This window comes from Acanthochromis polyacanthus, chromosome 8 (genome assembly GCF_021347895.1).
Source record: "Acanthochromis polyacanthus isolate Apoly-LR-REF ecotype Palm Island chromosome 8, KAUST_Apoly_ChrSc, whole genome shotgun sequence".
In the NCBI taxonomy this organism is placed as follows: domain Eukaryota; kingdom Metazoa; phylum Chordata; class Actinopteri; family Pomacentridae; genus Acanthochromis; species Acanthochromis polyacanthus.
In genome coordinates, this window is record NC_067120.1 from 39,022,378 (window position 1) to 39,042,447 (window position 20,070).

General features: G+C 37.1%; 1 protein-coding gene across 1 annotated transcript in view; it reads left to right on the plus strand.

Annotated features, from left to right (window-relative positions):
• Positions 1–20,070, plus strand: part of kiaa1549la (KIAA1549-like a) — a 144,709-nt gene that overhangs the window by 71,082 nt on the left and 53,557 nt on the right. The window contains exons 6-11 of the mRNA XM_051951865.1: positions 1,401–1,534; positions 3,631–3,799; positions 12,232–12,291; positions 14,015–14,175; positions 15,358–15,529; positions 18,219–18,379. Coding sequence (XP_051807825.1) covers positions 1,401–1,534; positions 3,631–3,799; positions 12,232–12,291; positions 14,015–14,175; positions 15,358–15,529; positions 18,219–18,379 — 857 coding nt within the window. The remainder of the gene's footprint in view (positions 1–1,400; positions 1,535–3,630; positions 3,800–12,231; positions 12,292–14,014; positions 14,176–15,357; positions 15,530–18,218; positions 18,380–20,070) is intronic.

Genomic DNA, 20,070 nt, shown 5'->3' on the forward strand with positions numbered 1-20,070 from the left:
ACTGACTTCATATATAAATAACCTAAATGTCAATATTTAATATAATGTACATATTTAAAAAATAAAAAACAGCAAAGATTGAGAATATTAAAGGTTTTAATTTAATAATATATTCATTTTTGTTGTTGTTTTTGATAAGTAGGATGGTTTAGACTTCTTAAAACTGTCTTTAAAAGCAAATAAATTTCATAAGTGATATGCCGAAATTTATGATTGACTTGACTTTAAATATTTAACTATTGACATATTATAGTGAAACAAACTGACTTGTTTTATTCTTGCCACAACAAAATCGACTGGTTTGATCTAGAAACTCAGTGAATATTAATGTTTCATTAGAGTTACATATTTAAATTATGTGAAACATAAAATATGTACAACAGTTGAGAATATTAATCTAGATATCTTTAATTTCATAATATAATAATTATGTTGATGGTTTTTGACAAGCAAAAAGGTTTTACAGTTATTACAGCTTCCTTTAATCGAAAATAAATTGCAGTTGCATTGGTTTGATACCTCCACATATTAAGTAATGTTCAGAAGTTTAAGGTTGGTGACCACTTTAAAGCTTAATTTAAAAAGTATTTGTATAAACAGACATTTTTAGTTACATTTTTTGTTCTGTTCTGCAAGGCTCAGTATTAGGCCCCTCATTTTTGTCAGTTCAATAGGCATAGTTTTCAAAAATATCCACATTTGTTAATTTACAGACGAGGCCAACTTAGTTTTTTTGTGGTAAGAATGTGAAAAATGTGAATTTTGTGTTTTTTTTCTTTTTACCAAGTTATATACAAAGTCAAATCAGGGAAGTTTTGATTGTGAAACTCAAAGAGTGTCAGAAATTAAAAAAAATAAATAAATAGAAATTTTGTGGTGTTCTGCAAGGCTCAGTAATAGGTCCATTATTTTTATTATTTAAATAGATGCACTTCAAAAGTATTCACGTTTATTTAATTTACACATAATTAACAATTAAATTTTTGGTGGTAAGAATGTGAAAAATGTGGATGTTGTGGAAAAAGCTTTACCAACCTATATATAAATCAAATCAGTGAAGTTTTAAAACTCAAAGAATGGCGGAAATATATATATTTTAGCAGCAATAACAAATAATAAATGAGGCTGGAAACCAAAAATGTAAATAGCAAAAGTAATTTCATGCAAATACTTTCTTAAACCAAACTCTATTATAAGCTGTGTATCGCTGATTTTCAATAAACTTATGTACATTTCTTATTATATGGTAGAGTAAAACCAATGCCAATGCAATTTATTAAAAAAACAGCAACCCCACTTTTAAATTATTGCATTGCAGCTTTGTAATAATGTCAAACTCTGCATTTTTAAAAAAAAAGAAATAACATATTTTATTGTTTATTGTTTATTTTTTCTTGCAGTGTTGAGGTTTGTCGGCCCGACAGACAACATCTACTCCTGCAGTTTCGTCCAGATGTTGGAGCATAGGTTGGAAAATGCTTTCGACGAAGCTCAGGACAAAGTGTTGGAGACGTACAGCAGACTCACTGTGGAGGTAAGGGACTGAAACTGTTTAATTTATTTAAAAATGCAGCAGTTAAAGGTGACATATTTGCATGCTGAAGAGGAATAATAAAGCTCTGCCATACATAGCGGTCACACTGTTTACTGTGCAAATGGTTTATTTCTGCAAGCTGGCACGTCTCTGTTTAAATTAGCACATGAAATCGGCTGGTAATTTTCCAATAAAAGGTCTTAAATGTCAGACAGCTTTGTAGCAATTTACACTTTAAAGCGAGGACGGCTGCAGACTTACATAACGGTTTATTTCTGGAGACTCAATCAAAGCTCGTCTGTCTGCACAGCTTCTTTCCATCTCTATCTTCTTCTTCCCTCTTTTCTCCGGCCGTCAAGGTATCCTCACAACTTCACGATACAGAACATGCACACACCATCGCAGCTATAAAGTAGGTCTATTCATTATTCATCCCCTGAAATATTAACACTCGTGCAGGAATGTGATGGGAGTTCCTCGTATCACCATCATCCACTTCACTGTGATGACTCAGTTCCATTTATTTCCAGCTGCTTGTTGTTGTTATAGACAGGAGAACATGATTGGTTCAAAGTGCTTCAATGTATCTGGAGATCTGTTTATGTTCATCGCAGACATTTTGTTTGGAAAACCTTCCAATCGTACATTAAAAATTCTCCATCCTTTGTTCCAGCAATCTTTAAATCCTTCAATATAAATCTTCAAATTTAGACTAGAAATCTTCAAACCTTCCAGTCGTGCACTAGAGAACTCCTAGTCTTTACTAGAAATCTTCAAATCCTACACTAGAAATCTGCAAATAATCAAATCTTACCCTGGAAACCTTCAAATCTTCAAGTCCTACACTAGAAACCTTCCAATCGTACGCTAGAAATCTTTCAATCCTTGTCCTAGAAGTCTTTAAATCTGTACTACAAATTTTAAAATCTATACTAGAAATCTTCAGACCTTCCAATCGTACACTCGAAATCCTCCAATCCTTGTACTAGAAATCTTGAAGTCCTTCACCAGAATTCTTCAAATTTAGAATAGAAATTTTCCAGTCTTTACTAAAAATCTTCAAGTCCTACACTACAAATCTTCAGGTCTGTATTGGAAATCTTCAAATCTTCAAGTCCTTCACTAGAAACCTAATCATCCTTATTTTAGAAATCTTCAGACCTTTCAATCGTACACTTGAACTCTTCCAGTCTTTACAAGAAATTCTGCTCTAGAAATCTGCAAATAATCAAATCTTACCCTGGAAATCTTAAATCTTCAAGCCCAAAGCTAGAAACGTTCCAATCGTACACTAGAAATCTCCCCATCCTTGTCCTGGAAATCTTCAAATCTGTGCTAGAAATTTTAAAATCTATTCTAGAAACATTCAGACCTTTCAATCGCACACTAGAAACTTCCCAGTCTTTATGATTATATCATCATTTTGTTTCAGATATGTGAATTATACATGGAGCTATAAATAAAGCGGTGCGATCCTTCCAATGCTGCACCTATGGGGTAGCCTAGCCGCGCTAGACAACCCACAGCAACGAATTTAATTCTCTGCCAGGGTCGGTCTGGTTACCCTCAGTAAGCCTCGAGGTTGGATGCTCCTGAAACTGGCCGACGAATCACCATGAAATGTAGAGTCAGAAGGCGGGTGTAACTAAGTGACGACAGAGGCGCGACGATTCTGACGGAAACAACCAGAAACAACCATAGAAACAAGGATAGACAAGAAGATGACTGCGCACAATAAACAGTTATCTTTCGACTCGGCTTTGGCCACAGCCCTTAAAGATTTGAAGCTAAAATTCAACTTGAAAGATAAACAAAGGGCGGCACTGAAATGTATAAATAAGGCTTCACCGAACTCCCGCATCCTCTGACTTCTGGTGCTCTAGGAACTACGTCAGCCTATTCGTTGCGCTGATTGGTTGTATACCTACCCAACTGCTGCAGAGTGATTTGAAAGACAACCTTTTCACCCGCCTCCCTCCCTGTCGAGAGTTCGTAGACCCTTGCGTCTTCAGAGCTGGGACTAGCGCGGCTAGGCTACCTATGGGGCTCATAGAATTCTACCGAAACATTAAACTGTTGTTTTTGTGCATGTCCAGGTTCAGAGTGTTTCCCAGGAGCCCGACTCTCCATCTGTGACTCTGGTCTACATGGTGAAAAACCAGGACGCCATTCTGAATGGGACCATATCCAGTGGCCTCCTCAACCAGCTGACTGCAGAGCTGGTGGGCTACTTCCTGTTCTACCCGCCGCTGGTCATCGCCGAGCGTAAGTACAACCAGGATGTTCTGGTGTTTAACCCTGAAACAGTCGTCCCTGATTGGCTTTAGGTTGAATTCCAGCCAGGTTGGTTGTCGCAGAACATCTGAGGAGGATTAATATTCCTGATTATTCCCTTGACGTGTTTCCAGAAAGGGTTTTTACCAAAATAAATGACTATGTGCAAATTCTTGAGGTCCAGCAAAGAGTCTGAATGCATTTCCTCGATCAGAAACCATTTGCTAGGACCAGTTTTGTTTATTTTTTGTCTTGCATTCTTTATATTACTGGTATGATCACGTCTTTTTGAGCAGAATCTGAATTCTCCTAATGAGTTTACTGTATATAAAGTTGTGCAAATGGCTGTTTGATGGTTTAAGTTAACACTAAACCCACAAACCTCCTGTGTGGATGACTTTCTTGAGTTTCCGATCCTTAATCTGTTCTGTCCACCGCTGGTCATCGTGGAGCATAATTAGAACCAGAATGTGCCGGTTTTTAACCTTGAACTGGCCATCCCTGATTGATTTTAGGTTGAATTCCATTCAGATTGGTTGTCTAAATGCTGCAGAAAGATTTTAACTCTACAAAATGCACCGTGTCAGACTTGTTTTCCCAAAATAAAACAGCATTATGTGGGGCTGCCATTTCAACAGTTCTGCCCCAAAGTGACATTTAGCAGCTCTGAACTCCATCGTAAAACATTATTCAGACGTGACATTCTGGCGTCCTTATTTTAGCTCGTTCTGCTCCTCATAGTTAGCTTAAAGTAGAAAAAGGTGAAGCTTTTCTTAGGCACTGAAACCTTTGCCACGGTTGGCTCATTTGTGTAGCTTTTTTGTATTTTGCATCTGGTTTTCCTTAATTTGTGTCTAATTTTTCATGTTTTGAGTCTCATTTTGGCTGTTTTAAGTCTCTTTGGGACAGTTTTGTCTTTGTGTAGTCAGTTTGTGTCTTTGTAAATTTTCGTGTGGCTTGTTTTTCATGTTTTGCATCTCGTTTGTGTGGTTTTGTCTCATTTGCTGTCATTGTGTGATTCATTTTTGTCATTTTGTTTCTTATTTGTGTCTTTACATCACAGAAAGTTATTCAGACGTGGCATTCTGTTGTCCTTATTTGAGCTGCTTCTCGTAGTTAGCTTAAAGTAGAAAAAGGTGAGACTTTTCTTGGATGCTGAAATCTTGGCTACGGTTTTCATCATCTACCTTGAAGAACGTCTCTTTTATTACCCTCTTACCTCCCCTGTTGCACCTGTTTGCGGTAGAATTTCTCGGAGGTACAGACACTAATAAACCTGGACGCGTTGTACGTTTTGCTGTACATTTTGCATCAAGCAGAGAGTCTGAAATGTGCTGGGAAGGTGTGAAGAATCCATATTTTCTCTCACCTACGTCAGCTTTGCCCTCCGGCTGGGGAAAACAAAGACAGAGGCTTTGCCCACATCCATGTTCTGAGCTCTGTGTGAACTCTGAGCAGCACGAAGGGAACCAGAGAGTACAGGATTCTAAAAAAAGACTCGAGTGTTTTGGTGCTGAAGGCTGAAAGGATGGAGAAAGAGTGGAAGTGAAGGATGTCGGTATCGACACAAGACGAACGAAGAGGTAGAAAATAACCTGAGTGCTCTCCAAGAAAGAAATCTATCAAATAAAAGTAAATGAACTGCAGCGTTAAATAAAACCTTAAAAGTTTTAACTGTAGTGTTTGAAACTGTTTAGTGTTATTTCACAGATTTTCCCTTTTTTGCTAAACTACAGCTAATAACTTGTAAAATAAGAGAAACAAAGTTTTAATTTACATGTTTACCATCAAAAAACAGGCAAAACTGCAATCATTGTTTTGTAGATATTTTTCATTTTTTGAAAGAAAAATTCTGTATATATATATTTAAGATTGAAAATTGCAAAATAATGTTCATTTTACAGATTTTCAATCTTTTGGGTTGTAAAATGACATAGAAAGGAATTAATTTACATGTTTACCATAAAAAAACAGGCAAAACTGTAAATATTGTCCCATCAATAATCTAATTAACTTCTAGATCATGAAATTACACTATTTTTACTGTATTTAAATCAGCAAAAAAATATTTTTTACTGATTTTTTTTTTACACTTTTTGAAGGAATTCTATTTTTACTGCATTTAAATGGGCCAATAATACTGTGTTTTACAGAGTTTTGCTGTAATTTTTTTTACCATATTCACAGTTTTGTGTTTCAGTATTCCACCATTTATTAAAAATTGTTTTTTATCATCCTCGTTTGAAGTTCTTTTATGGATATACAGTATATATTCATATTTCTGTAAAGGTACTAAATAATAAGGATTTGTGTTTTATTTTATCTCTACTTTGTTTATCATTATAAACAGAAATCAAAACATGACAACAAAAAATTCATAAATGTAAAAAAATAAACGTGTGAATCATGTACTGTTAAAACGTACAGTCTTACAGCCAGTAGTACGCAGATCTTTGTAAGAATCTGACCTCGGTTTGTCTCGTTGTGAGTTTTTACAGTCGTAACGCTACAGAAACTGGACATTTTTCAGACTGCAGTGTCTCTCTGTTAATTCTCCAGCCGTTACATAACAGCTGTTGTGCTGCTGGGCTCATGCAGGATTCCTCCAACGACTGCTGAAAAGAGTCCAGCGTGGAGCGATGCATGATTCATGGCTTAGCGTATGTTTGACCTGCTTCTCAACAATTCAACGATTCCGTCTGGATTGTTTAAGTAACCGACACTGTCAGACGATAAAACGACCTCCAGTGTGGAACAAACCTCACGATTCAACTGTGTCAATGTACAGTTTTTTAAAACATGTTTTCAAAAAAAACAATGATTTCTCTTACAATGTGTAACCTTTGTATTTAAAGGTCCTAAAAACACTGTATTTTACAGATTTCTGTTGTTTTCACCATTTTCACAGTTCCATGTGTTACAGTGTTCCACCGTTTATTAACTCTTGTTTTTGGCATTCTTGTCTGAAGTTCTTTCCTGGAATATTTTCCACAGTTTTTACTAGGATTAGGCCTTATTTAGTCAGTTTATATTCATTTTATGTTCTTTCTTTTTTTTTTAAATCCTCTTCTCCATGAGTGTTTCCTTTCAAATGCCAGTTTAAAGAGTCACCAGAAATGAATCACAGTAGCTATTAATTACTGCAGCAGTTCACACATACACTGTTTGTTTTGGTTGTTTCCACCCTGATAAAAGACGTTAGAAATGTGAGTATACGATGAGGGTCATCACCACGGTTGACCCTCATGAGCTCCATTTGTCTTCCACTCCAGCCTCTGAATCTGTGAGACTTTCAAAGGGCAAACAGCTGTTCGGCTCGTACCGTCTGAATCGTGCCGCTGGCGATCTGTCGTCCACGTCCCCTGAACGAGCTAATTTTAGCAGAGATCAGATTAGTATCTGCTTGTGCTCTCAACACCCGAAGGGCTGAAACATCACACTTCACATGGTCCAAACCCCACTTGGCATCGCCACAGAAACCCAGTCTGCTCCACATTTAACTCTACATGCTGTAGATGTTAACATTTTTAATCTTGTACGTGTCACCTATCTGCTGTCAGTAAGCACAACCTGCAGCTCAACTGAAATTTCTGTAAACTTTTATTTCATGATGACTGATTGCATCTAAGTAGGTAGGGCTATCTTATTGCAGCAAACTGTCTAAAGAAATAAACCTATTTCTACAAAGCCATGTCATTTTTTATGTATGTATTTATTTAAAAAAAAAAAAAAAACTGGGAAAATCAGCGAAATAGCATTTATCAGCTGTTAATATATATAATTCTTTACAACATTGAACTGTGGTTTTTAGGTTTTGACTTTTTTGACAAGAATTCACAAAAAAATAAAAACTCTTTCAAGTGAAAAGTTATTTATACAAAGCCATATCAATTAATTAAAACTACAGAATTTTTATTTTTATTTATTTATTTTCCAGAGTCTCATCAGAGCAAATAGTTTATTTTGTCCATTAAAAAGAAATATGCAAAAATTCAGCAAAAAAAGACTTTTTCACATTCAGAACTTGTGTTGTTTTGTTGTTGTTGTTGTTGTTGTTGTTGTTTTGCTGTTGTTTAAGCAAAATGTTGTTACAGCAAACTGTTTATTTTGGTGAAATTCTTAAATGAAACATAGAGAATGAAGTGATTTTCTGATAAAATATGACAATTATAAAGTTTTACTATTATTTTCTCTATGGAATGCTATGTCACAGATGAGTAGTCTGAAAATAGGAACTTTGAAGATATTATGTGATAAATTCTGTGATTTCTCCTTTTTTTTAATGTGTCTTTTAAACCCACTTGCATGTTTTGGAGTTCAGAGGGTTTCAGGCCTGCAGGCTGATTGATTTAATCAATCAAACAGCAGCATGGAGATTAGATTAATATCCATTTGTGCGTGGTCTCAACACTGAGGGGCTAAAGAATCTCACTTGACGTTGTTCAGATCCACTCCTAAACCCCGTCTGCTGCTGTTGTTTACCAAGTGAAACAATGAACAACTCATTATAGACCGGTGTGAACTGATAAACCGGATAAACAATCGGTTAGAGAAAGGCTGTATCTGACTAGTAACACAACAGTCACAACGTTTAACAGCTCAGGCATGTGTGGAATCGATTTTAGCACAAATGGATGATCAATTATCAGATCGACCTGCGCTGTCTGTTTGCATGCAGAGGTCTCTTCTGTCTCAACACGTCTCTGTTTGACTGTGGAGTCCATTCAAGCCAAAGTCAACAGCAGATTTATTCATCATCTGTACTTAGAGGATAAAATGTGAAGCCCTCTGCCAAACTGCTCTGCCAAAAATGTAGCAGGTTCAGATTTACGCACTGCATAATAAAGAAAAAGGTCCATTTTTTTTACCATCTTGCATTTATTATTTAAGCAAAGACTAAATGAAACCTGGTGTCTGTACATCTACGCAGGTTTACGTGATGTAAATCTAATTAGCTACCAAATTTATGTGTGTCTACATCAGTTTTGTTATATTCTGATCCTGAGACACATTTTTTCTATGTTTGTGTGTCAAGGGTTTTGAGAACCTTTTACATTTGCTGGTTTTGGTAACTTTGTGAGACATGTTAATAGAAATCAGGACAATAGTGAAGTCACCGGTGGTGAAACTCAGAGAAACTTAACGTAAAGTGACAATCAAACCAAGACAACATGTAAAAGATTTTGATATTTTCTCTTTCAAGTCAGATCTGAGACACTACTACACCTTTTTATTACCTGCAGCATTGTAATGTTCTGATGTAAGTGAGAATATGTTTAAACGTTTTTAAGTTGCACTTGTGTTGGCTAAAACCAAAAGTAGAGCACACATTTAATCAGTTTTAAGATCATTTTACTAGTTTATAAAATTCTTTATGGTGTCAGCTCTTGCACATTTATTTATTTGTAAAAATGTCCCACCTGCAAATCCATTTTAAAGGTTCAGTATCTCCTGAAATAAAACTCCTGCAGCCGTGAAATTCCCTGAGGACACAGACAAAATAGTTTAGAGCAGGAAGTTCCTGTAAGTGTATTGAAAAAAAACCTCTTACAGGAAAATTCTTTAAGACGAAATCAGCCTTATCTGTTGTTAAATTTCCACATGAAGACAACTCTGCACACATCTTAATATGAGCAGCTAGACATCTATGAACATCAACATCTAGACCTTTATGAACATCTAGACCTCTATTAACATCAACATCTAGACCTCTATGGACACCAACATCTAGACCTCTATGGACACCAACATCTAGACCTCTATGGACACCAACATCTAGACCTCTATGAACACCAACATCTAGACCTCTATGGACACCAACATCTAGACCTCTATGAACATCTAGACCTCTATCAACATCTAGACCTCTATGAACACCAACATCTAGACCTCTATGAACACCAACATCTAGACCTCTATCAACATCTAGACCTCTATCAACATCTAGACCTCTATGAACACCACCATCTAGACCTCTATGAACATCTAGACCTCTATGAACATCTAGACCTCTATGGACACCAACATCTAGAAATGTCGACCAAAATCAGTATTGTAGTCGGAAATACGGATCCATTCATATGTATTCACTTAGAGGAACATTCTGGGGACACAGTACCAGTCTGGTTTACATATTTTGCATATATAATTACAAATGTGTTCTCTGCTGGATCCATTTGATCAATTACATCTGCTGGAAACTATTCTGTCTGTGTTCACCAAATTTCATGACTGTGGGAGTTTTATTTCTGGAGATATTTACTCTTTGAAATGGTGTCTCAGGTTTTTTTGAGGGTAAAAGGTGTTATACAAAGTCTGACTGATTTATTGGTTGAGTTAGAGACATGGAGGCTTAAGCCAGCTTTAACTTTTAAACCACCATTATCTCCTTTAATTAGATTGAGCAAGAGCTTCCTGTTTTGTTTGTTAAATATATGTTTTCGTCTTCTTTTTCTTTAAGAATTATGCAACTAGATTTTCCGGATGCCGTGTTGATGAAATTAATGCAGCGGATTCATCTGCACGCCAAACAGATTCTTTAAAGTTCACCGACCGAGTCTGAACCGTCACACTCCAGTGCCGTTTGTCTGCAGTATTTATGTGAACTTGTTTAACTCCAGTGAAGAGTGCAGTGAATACAAAACCGAGGCAGCAGTAGCAGCAGAAACACTGGCTGGTTGCAGCGACTGAAAACACCGAAGGCTCTGCAGACATTCAGCTCAGACAGATGTTGATCCGGGCAGATGGGAAATAAGGAGGTAGAGGTTGACGGATGAATCGGATGCAGAAAAGAGGTCGACGGACTGAGGGAGTGATGATGTGTAAATAAAGACAGATGGAGACAGTCGACCGGACGGGAAGGAGTTTTAGGAAATGAATAGTCTGACAAGTAAACAGGTTAAGAAAGAGATGGAGGCATGAAGGCAGAAGAAAGAAAGGCTGCTGCAGACAAAAGCAAAAATGAAACCCGGCAAAGAGAAAATCTGTGACTCGCAAATGAACCGCTGTCACAGTTACATGACCTCCGGAAGCTTTTAATCAAATCACGTCAGAAATAATTAATATGCATCAGTTTGGGAGATATTTAGCACAGCATGAGGCTCATAGTTCCACTTTTAACAACCCACGGTCTGTGCAGAAATACACTCTGAAGTTCAGCTGAGGTGAATGAGGTTTCAGCAGTGACAGCTGGATGAACCCGACAGTCACAAAACAAACACTCTTTACTAACAGAGATAATACCTGAGAGACTGTTCTCAGATTCTGGTGCTCAATATTTTATTTGTCCTAAAGACTCTGCAATGTAGTTATAGGATAAATATGTACGCTGCTGTTCAAAAGTTTGGAATCACTCAGACAATTCCATGTTTTCCATTAAACTCCCACTTTTATCCATGAGCTAACATAACTGCACAAGGGTTTTCTAATCATCAATGAGCCTTTCAGCACCATTAGCTAACACAATGTAGCATTAGAACACAGGAGTGATGGTTGCTGGAAATGTTCCTCTGTACCCCTATGGAGATATTCCATTAAAAACCAGCCGCTTCCAGCTACAATAGTCATTTACCACATTAACAATGTCTACACTGGATTCCTGATTCATTTAATGTTATCTTCACTGAAAAAAATATATATGGATATTTGAAAGTGACCCCAAACTATTGAACAGTTGTGTAAATAAATATACAGATTTTTTTCTTCTGTAAAACGATGATTTTTATTTATGTATTTATTTGCTGAATTAAATACAGTAAAAATTATTTTCATATTATGGTTTAAGAGTTAATCTGATTTGTGATGGGACAATCTGTGTCTGTAATTTATGTATGTATGTATATCAAATATTGCATTTTTTCTGTTATTTTTAAAAATTGTTTTTACCTTTGTGAACAGGGACTTGAAGTCGCTTCCAAACGTTTGGCCAGTAGTGTATTTTTTATGTCTGTTGTGAAATGTCTCTTGCAAGTAAATAATCAAAGCTAAAGAAAAGTGTGCAGGTTGTCGCTTAATCAGAGATGACATTTACTGATTACAGGCCTATTATTATAATGTTTCCAATGTTTACATGTGTTTGGTTTGTCTGATATGTCTGTTTATCAATTTGGAAACTAGACTGTAATTAACATAACTCATACATCTCCTCCTCATTCTTAACATGCTGAGACAAATTTAGATTGGTAATTATAAAATACCTTTCACTGTAGTGTAAAAGCTAATTCTGTGAACTCAGTTTAGTTTGTTGTTCTGAACATAATTGCAGTAAAAGTTGTCCTAACTCAAGAAGAATAATTTAAAATGTTATGTTTTTGTTGTTGTTGCCCATGAATTGATAAATTTCAACTTTGACTGCTGCTACAGAGACTTAAATTAGACTTTCTTGTTATCATTTCTTAACTGTAACTTTTTCTTTCTCTCTCCAGCTCTTGAATATCATAACCTCAACACATCGATGGCAACCAAAAACTTCTGGGTGAAAACAGGTAAATTACACGCATCAACACACTAGACTCGTCAGGATACCCATTACTGTTGACCCTGTAATACTTACTCCGACCTGCAGAGGCACTGTTGAGTTTATGGCAGCGTTTTAACCCTCACACACACCTCTCACCCTCTTAGAAAAAATAATAAAACTTCCCCTGAATGACATTAGCGTGATGCAAAGCATGACTAACTGTGGACAGGAAGCAAAAACGTCCCCTGTTAGCGAGTGTTTGATGACTTAGAGGGCCACTGTTGGATAGGCACACAGGCACACACACACACACACACACACACACACACACACACACACGTGTGTGTGTCTTGCTATCATTGTGGGGACATACCATTGACTCCCATTCATATCTAACCCCTAACCCTTACCCTAACCTTAACCTTAACCAAACCCTAACCCAGACCAAAACAATGCTTAACCCTAAAGAAATGTTTATGTACTTTTACTTTTTTCAGTAACAACAACATGGCCAAGAAAACACTGTTTAAACTTGTGGGGACCAAAATGAGGTCCCCACAAGTGACATAGTTTTTGGTTTTCCTACAGTTGTGGGGACATTTGGTCCCCACAATATAGCAAAAACATGGGCACACACACACACAGACACAGACACAGCAACACACACAGTAATACACACTGTCACTAACATGCACACACAGTAGCAAACAGGACACACAAACACACACTGTGTCTCCTCCTGATGATGTGATGTGAGCTGATCTCAGTCAGGAAGCTGTGAATTATACATCAATAGAAGAGCAGCTAAAGACGCTCTGAGAAGGAGGTTAGAGGGGGAGGTAAAGGGGAGGCAGAGGGTGAGACATAGGGGAGGTAGAGGGGGAGGCTTCCTGTTTCTCTGCAGTGATCCAGGACATAGACTGATTCTCTGTGATGTTTTCTCCTGCTTGTTTCTTTGCAGTGATCCAAGATATAGACCAATCCTCCCTATCAACAACATATCTGTGATGTTTTCTTCTTCTTGTTTGTCTGCAGTGATCCAGGTTGTAGACTGATCCTTTTTATCAATAACCTGTCTGTAGTGTTTTCTTCTCTGCAGTGATCCAGGATGTAGACCGGTCCTCTCAATCAATAATCTGATTTCTCCTTCTGCTTGTTTCTCTGCAGTGATCCAGGATGTAGACCAGTCCTCTCTATCAATAATCTAGCTGTGATTTTTTTTTCTTCTTTTTCTTTGTCTATAATGATCCAGGATGTAGACTGATCCTCTCTATCAACAACATATCTGATTTCTCCTTCTCGTTGTTTCTCTGCAGTGATCCAGGATGTAGACCGATCCTCTCTATCAACAACATATCTGATTTCTCCTTCTCGTTGTTTCTCTGCAGTGATCCAGGATGTAGACCGATCCTCTCTATCAACAACATATCTGATTTCTCCTTCTCGTTGTTTCTCTGCAGTGATCCAGGATGTAGACCGATCCTCTCTATCAACAACATATCTGATTTCTCCTTCTCGTTGTTTCTCTGCAGTGATCCAGGATGTAGACCGATCCTCTCTATCAACAACATATCTGATTTCTCCTTCTCGTTGTTTCTCTGCAGTGATCCAGGATGTAGACCGATCCTCTCTATCAACAACATATCTGATTTCTCCTTCTCGTTGTTTCTCTGCAGTGATCCAGGATGTAGACCGATTCTCTGTATCAACAACATATCTAATTTCTCCTTCTCCTTGTTTCTCTGCAGTGATCCAGGACGTAGACCAATCCTCTCTGGAGGAGAACTACCAGAGCTTTGCCAGCCTCATGGAGCAGCGTCTGGCTGAGCTGTTCCTGGTGGCTGGAAGGCAGGGGTCCAGGACGGTGAGGGCCAGGAGGGCCACCACGGTGGGGGGCTACACCGTCCAGGTAGGGGGTTATTGATTATTGATTATTGATGTTTTATGAGCTATGGAGGAAGATTCAGAAGTTAAAAAGATCTTTGTTCTTGTGCTTTTCCTTCATACGTGACCTCGGTTCTCTGTGTTGCTGCAGAGCTTCATGCTGGTCTCAGTCGACCAGTTTAATGTCTGCAGAGAATCATCGTCCGTTTAATAAACTCACGTCCTTCTTTTGAAATCAAATGACCGTCCAGGCTCCATTAAAGTCACAAAGTTTCTAGTCTTTGTCGCTGAATTTGTGGTGATTTTGCACTTTTTTGAGTTAATGTGGTTTTTTTGCGTTGGTTTTACAACTTTTTGTGGTGATTTTGCATAATTTTGTCGTGATTCTGCGTCTTACTGTGGTGACTCCTCCAACTTTTTGTGACAATTTTGTGTCTTTTTTTTAGAACATTGTGACTTTTTTTGTGATTGTACGTCATTTTGTGGTCATTTCAAATCTTTTTTGTGTTAATTTTGGCTTTTTGTTCAGAGTTTGCATCTTTTTCTTGTGCTTTCACAAATTTTTGTGACAATTTTGTGTCTTTTTGTATCATTTCATGACTTTTTATGGTGATTTTGCATCTTTTTGTTTTGATTTCATGTGTTTTTGTCTTGATTGTGTTTTTTTGTGCTGATTTTGCAACTTTTTGTGGTGATTTCAAGTCTTTTTTGTTGTAATTTTGCATCTTTTCGTGGTGATTTTGCGTCGTGTCGTGATTTTGTGTCTTATTGTGGTGATTTTACAACTTTTTGTGTCTTATTGTGTAGTTTCAGCGTTTTGTGGTGTTTTTACATCCTGTTGTGGTGAAGTCTTTTTGTGGTTTTTCATCATATTATTGTCATTTTGTGACATTTTGTGGTGATTTTACAGCTTTTTTCACTTTTTTTTTTTTTTTTTTGGTGAATTTGCATCATTTTGTCGTGATTTTGAGTCTTATTGTGGTGATTTTGTGCCTTTTTTTCTGGTAATTTACAAAAAGAAAAGGTGTTTGATGTGTGATGAAAGGAAGTTAAGGTTTGACGTGACTCCAGTTTCTCTAAGTTGATGCTGGCGTCTGACTGGACGGCCGTAGAAGTGGCAGGATGTTTAGTCTAGATGAGGGGCTTTCAGTCTGATGGTGTTTCTGTGTTTAACCTGGACTAAAAGCTTCTCTCTCACCTGCTGCAGATGGTCTCCATGCGTCGGCTGCCCGGTCCTAAGAACCCGGCTGAGATGACGTACTACGCCCAGCAGAACGGAGCTCCCATCACCGGAACCAACGCCGCCAAGACCCTGAGCAGCCTGGACTCCCAGACCATGGCGCTGACGCTGGGATACTTCGTCCAAGTCCAGGCCGAACGTAAGCGTCTCTTCACCTTCTATTCATTGTTCTGATGTTTCCAAATTAACGCAGAAATCAGAACCAGGCCGAACGTAAGCGTCTCCTCACTCTGTGTTCTCATGATGTCATCAATCATGTGGACCAAGAACCGGACGACATGCAGACGAGTCGGTTTACACAAATAAAAACATGTCAACATGCCTAGAAACAAATGTAATGTAATGATTTTATTTAGCTAGTCATATGATTTCTGAAAATACAACTCTGTCAGGTTGGGATTCCATGACTTCATGTGATTTTATGTGTTTCTGTGGTGATTTTGTGGCCTTTTGTTGTGATTGTAAACATTTTTGTGTCGATTTCAAGTCTTTCTGTTGTGATTTTGTGTCTTTATAATGACTTTGCATCTTTTTGTGGTGACTTTGTGTCCTTTTATGTTGATTTTTGGGTCTTTTTAGGTGATTTTGTGTATTTTGTGGCAATTTTACCTATTTTTGTTGTTGATTTTATGTCTCTTTGTCGTGATTTCAGGTCTTTTGGTAGTGATTTTGCATGTTTTCATGGTGATTTTTGCATATGTCTGTGGTAATTTTGTAAGCTTTTGTTGTGATTTTGCATCTTTTTGTTGTGATTTTGTGTCTTGTCATGATTTTGCATCTTTCTGTTGGGACTTTGTCCTTTTTTGTTGATTTTTGGGCCTTTTTAGGTGTTTTTGTATGTTTTTGTGGCAATTTGACGTATTTTGTTCTTGATTTTATGTCTCTGTTCTGATATCAAGTCTTTTGGTATTGATTTTACATGGTTTCATGGTGATTTTTACATATTTTTTATGATTTTGCATCTTTTTGTTGGGATTTTACATCTTTCTGTGCTAATTTTGTGACCTTTTGTTGTGATTTCAAGTGTTTTTGTGGTGATTTTGCACCTTTTGTGGAAATTCTGCCACTTTTTGTGGCGATTTTGCGTCTTTTCATTGTGATTTCCCACATTTTTTGTGTTGATTTCAATTTTTTTATGGTGATTTCAAGTCTTTTTCTTTTAGGTAGTGGTTTTGCATCTTTTTGTTGTAATTTTGTGTCTTTATGATGATTTTGGATCCTTTTTAGATGATTTGGCATCTTTTTTGTTGTGATTTTTTCTTTTTATGTCAATTTTACTTCTTATTCTTGTTGATTTTCTGCCTCTGTTTCGTGTTTTCAAGCCTTTTGAGGGTGATTTTGCGTATTTTCATGTCAATTTTTGCATCTATTTGTTGTGATTTTGCATGTTTCTTTGGTAAGTTTGTGTCTTTTTGTGGTCATTTCAAGCCTTTTGGGGGTGATTTTGCATGTTTAGTGGTGTTTTTACATCTTTTTGAGGTGACTTTTAGACATATTTCATTGTGCTGAGATGTATTTTTATTGGAATACGTCTCTTCTACATGTGCAGTTTGTGGAAATGGCAGCAGGCTCGAGACAAATCCATAAGTTATGGCGTGAAAGAACGTAACGATCTGATACGTGTGGCTGCTCCTTCCAAACACGTATTTACTGTTTCAGCATTTTTCCAGGACATCAAACTATTCCTGTCGATGTTTCAAAATTTATTGCACAATTTGCTGCTCAGTGAAACGACACACTGTGACCTGCAGCAGACATTCTGAACGGCACAGAGCGGGTTATATTAGCTCCATCTGGGCTTTTCCTGCTGGTTTTACTTCACGTTTAGAAATGTCAGCACAAACACATGGACTTTATTCTGTTTTTCTTTCTTTAAACGTAGAACCGTAGACGTTGGAGCTGCACATTTCCACGGTGGAGGCTGAAAACGTTCCTCCTTTAACTGCTCTTTAGGGTTTATCCGCTGAACTCAAGCAGAACAGCTCCGGCTCGCTCTGACATTCTGCAGCATTTGGGTTTTCCATAAATTTCCATACATCTCCATATTTAGCGTATGCATCCAATAAGGCTTCAGCGCTCCGATTGACAGATTAGAAGCTGCTTGTTTGATCTGATGCAGCGTTCAGGTTATCAGGTGTTCAGGATGTTCGCACCGTTCAGGACAAACTTTTCACACAAGCTATAATTAACAAGCTGGAGAGAAGCCACAGAGCTCTTTGCAGCTCCTCCTTCAGGCCTCAGACGAACAAAATGTTCCCGTAGAATCCAGTTTGTCTGCCTTCAGTGGAAACCAGCAGCGTGAAAACTCATCCAGGAGCTCAGAGAAACGAGAAATGAGGAAGATATGGGAGTGGAAAAGGAGAACAGGAATGTTTTCTTTTACACAATGAAGTCGAGTAAGAAAATAAAAGAGATAAACATAAGAAACATTAAACGCATCATTTAAAGCTAGAGTAAGCAATTCTAATTAAACATGTTTTGTCTAATTCAGTGAATATCTTTTGCAAATGTCTTTTATTTTACTTTTACTTTGCTGCTACTAATAAAACACAGGCTAGAAAAGACATCAGTGTGTTGGTGTTTGGACATTATATGAATATGTTCACCAGGTAAAACAATAGATTTTTGCCAGATTGAGTCTTAAAATATGCAGTAAACTGAATATCTTTGCTTTGTGGACAAAATATTTGTCATATTTATGAGCTTTGTCACTTCTTCTTTGACATTTTATTGATCTTAAAGTCCTGATCTCTTCCTGCCAGTAAAAATGCATTAAAAGGACTAAATAATGACTCAGGTGTTAAATTCTGGTGTTTCTTTTCTTGCAGCGGTGGTGAAGACTCCTCCCAGTAACCTGTGGATCATGGCCGTCCTGACGCCGCTCTTCCTCCTCTTCGTCGTCATCGGGATGGTGGCCTTCATCCTCTGCAAGAGGAACCGAGTCATCTTCAAAACCGGAGCCTTCAGGACCTTCAAGACCCGATCCAAGGTCAGAAAACCAGATTTCACCACCGTCTGCTACTTCAGTTTACTGCCCTCAGTGTTCCCCTCTACTTTCACCTTCTACTCTTTGTTATTCTTTCTTCTTCTTCTACTCTTTGTGTTATTCTTTCTTCTTCTTATACTCTTTATGTTAGTCTTTCTTCTACTACTACTCTTTGGCTGTGTCCGAAATCGCATACTAACGTACTACTCATACTAAATGTGACGTCAAAATAAGTATGTAGTGCGTTCACATTAGATAGTATGAAAAGACTGAGTACGCAAGAAATACCCGGATGTATACTATTTACAGAAAATTTTTAAGTATGCGCGGTGACCACACTAGTCATACTCAACCGCCCCATAATGCTTTGCGAGCTACCCACTGAAATGGAAGCCTCCGCGGGATATGTGGCCGGACCGCGGCGATTTTTATTTTATTTTATGTGGTTAAGTAGTCATCCTAATCACCCCACAGATTTGAGAAATAGGCGTTTTCTGACCAATGTTTTAAATTTGTCAGACGCCTCACAACGTGCTACTGAATGCTAGCAGCTAGTTGCAGCAGCTCGCTTTGCATACAGAACAAGTAGCAGCTACCTCCAGTAGCCTGCAGCTACAATTGAAACGATTCGCATAATCTGGCTAATAACTGCATGAGGAGTGCCGGCTGGAAATTGCCACATTAATTATGCGATTGTTTGTTAGCGTAAAATCGACCTGAAGCCGGCATTCAGCCGAGATATTAGATAGCCGTACTTCTGGTTTTTGTCGTGGAGGTTTGAAATGCATTATGGGAAATGTAGTAGTATACTACAGTGTGAACGGTCTGCATTCTAATCATACTTATAGTACGTAGTATACAGTATATACTCATTGAGAATGTAGTATGTAGTACGTTAGTATGCTATTTCGGACACAGCCTTTATCTTATTCTTTCTTCTACTTTCAATGTTATTCTTTCTTCTTCTTCTACTCTTTATATTAGTCTTTCTTCTTCTACTCTTCATGTTATTCTTTCTTCTACTCTTCATGTTATTCTTTCTTCTTCTACTACTCTTTATATTATTCTTTCTTCTTCTACTCTTCATGTTATTCTTTCTTCTACTTTTCATGTTATTCTTTCTTCTTCTACTACTCTTAAAACCATAAATCTGCTGTATTGTGTTTCTCCCCAAAAACGTTCAAACATCACAGCTTCTAAAAGCTAAATTTAGACTCCAAAAATTCATTTATAGGGTGAGGGTTCCCACCACCACTTCATTGCTTGGCAAGATAAAAATATTAATAATTATTAAATAATATTACTTTTTTCAATAAATTGTATTTATTTATTCATTTATCTATAATTAATTAATTTAATTATATATATTGCAGTTTTACAGTGTTTTCTGTTTTATTCAGTTGCATTCTGGTTTATTTTCTTCTTTTTTTTTTGATATTATAATTTTTTCCAAATACACCACCTGTTATTTTATGGTATATTTTTTTTGACACATTCTGCCAAAATATTGCATTTGTTTATTTATTTATTGTTGATATTGTTATTATTAATATTATCATCATGTTTTGTTATTTTATAATGTTTTTTTGTTTTTGTTATTATTTTCTAAAAGTACTTTACATTTTAAATTCAAGTTTAATACTCTAAATGTGTTCCTAAAATTAGGTCCACATGTTCACAGTTGACGGAAAAAT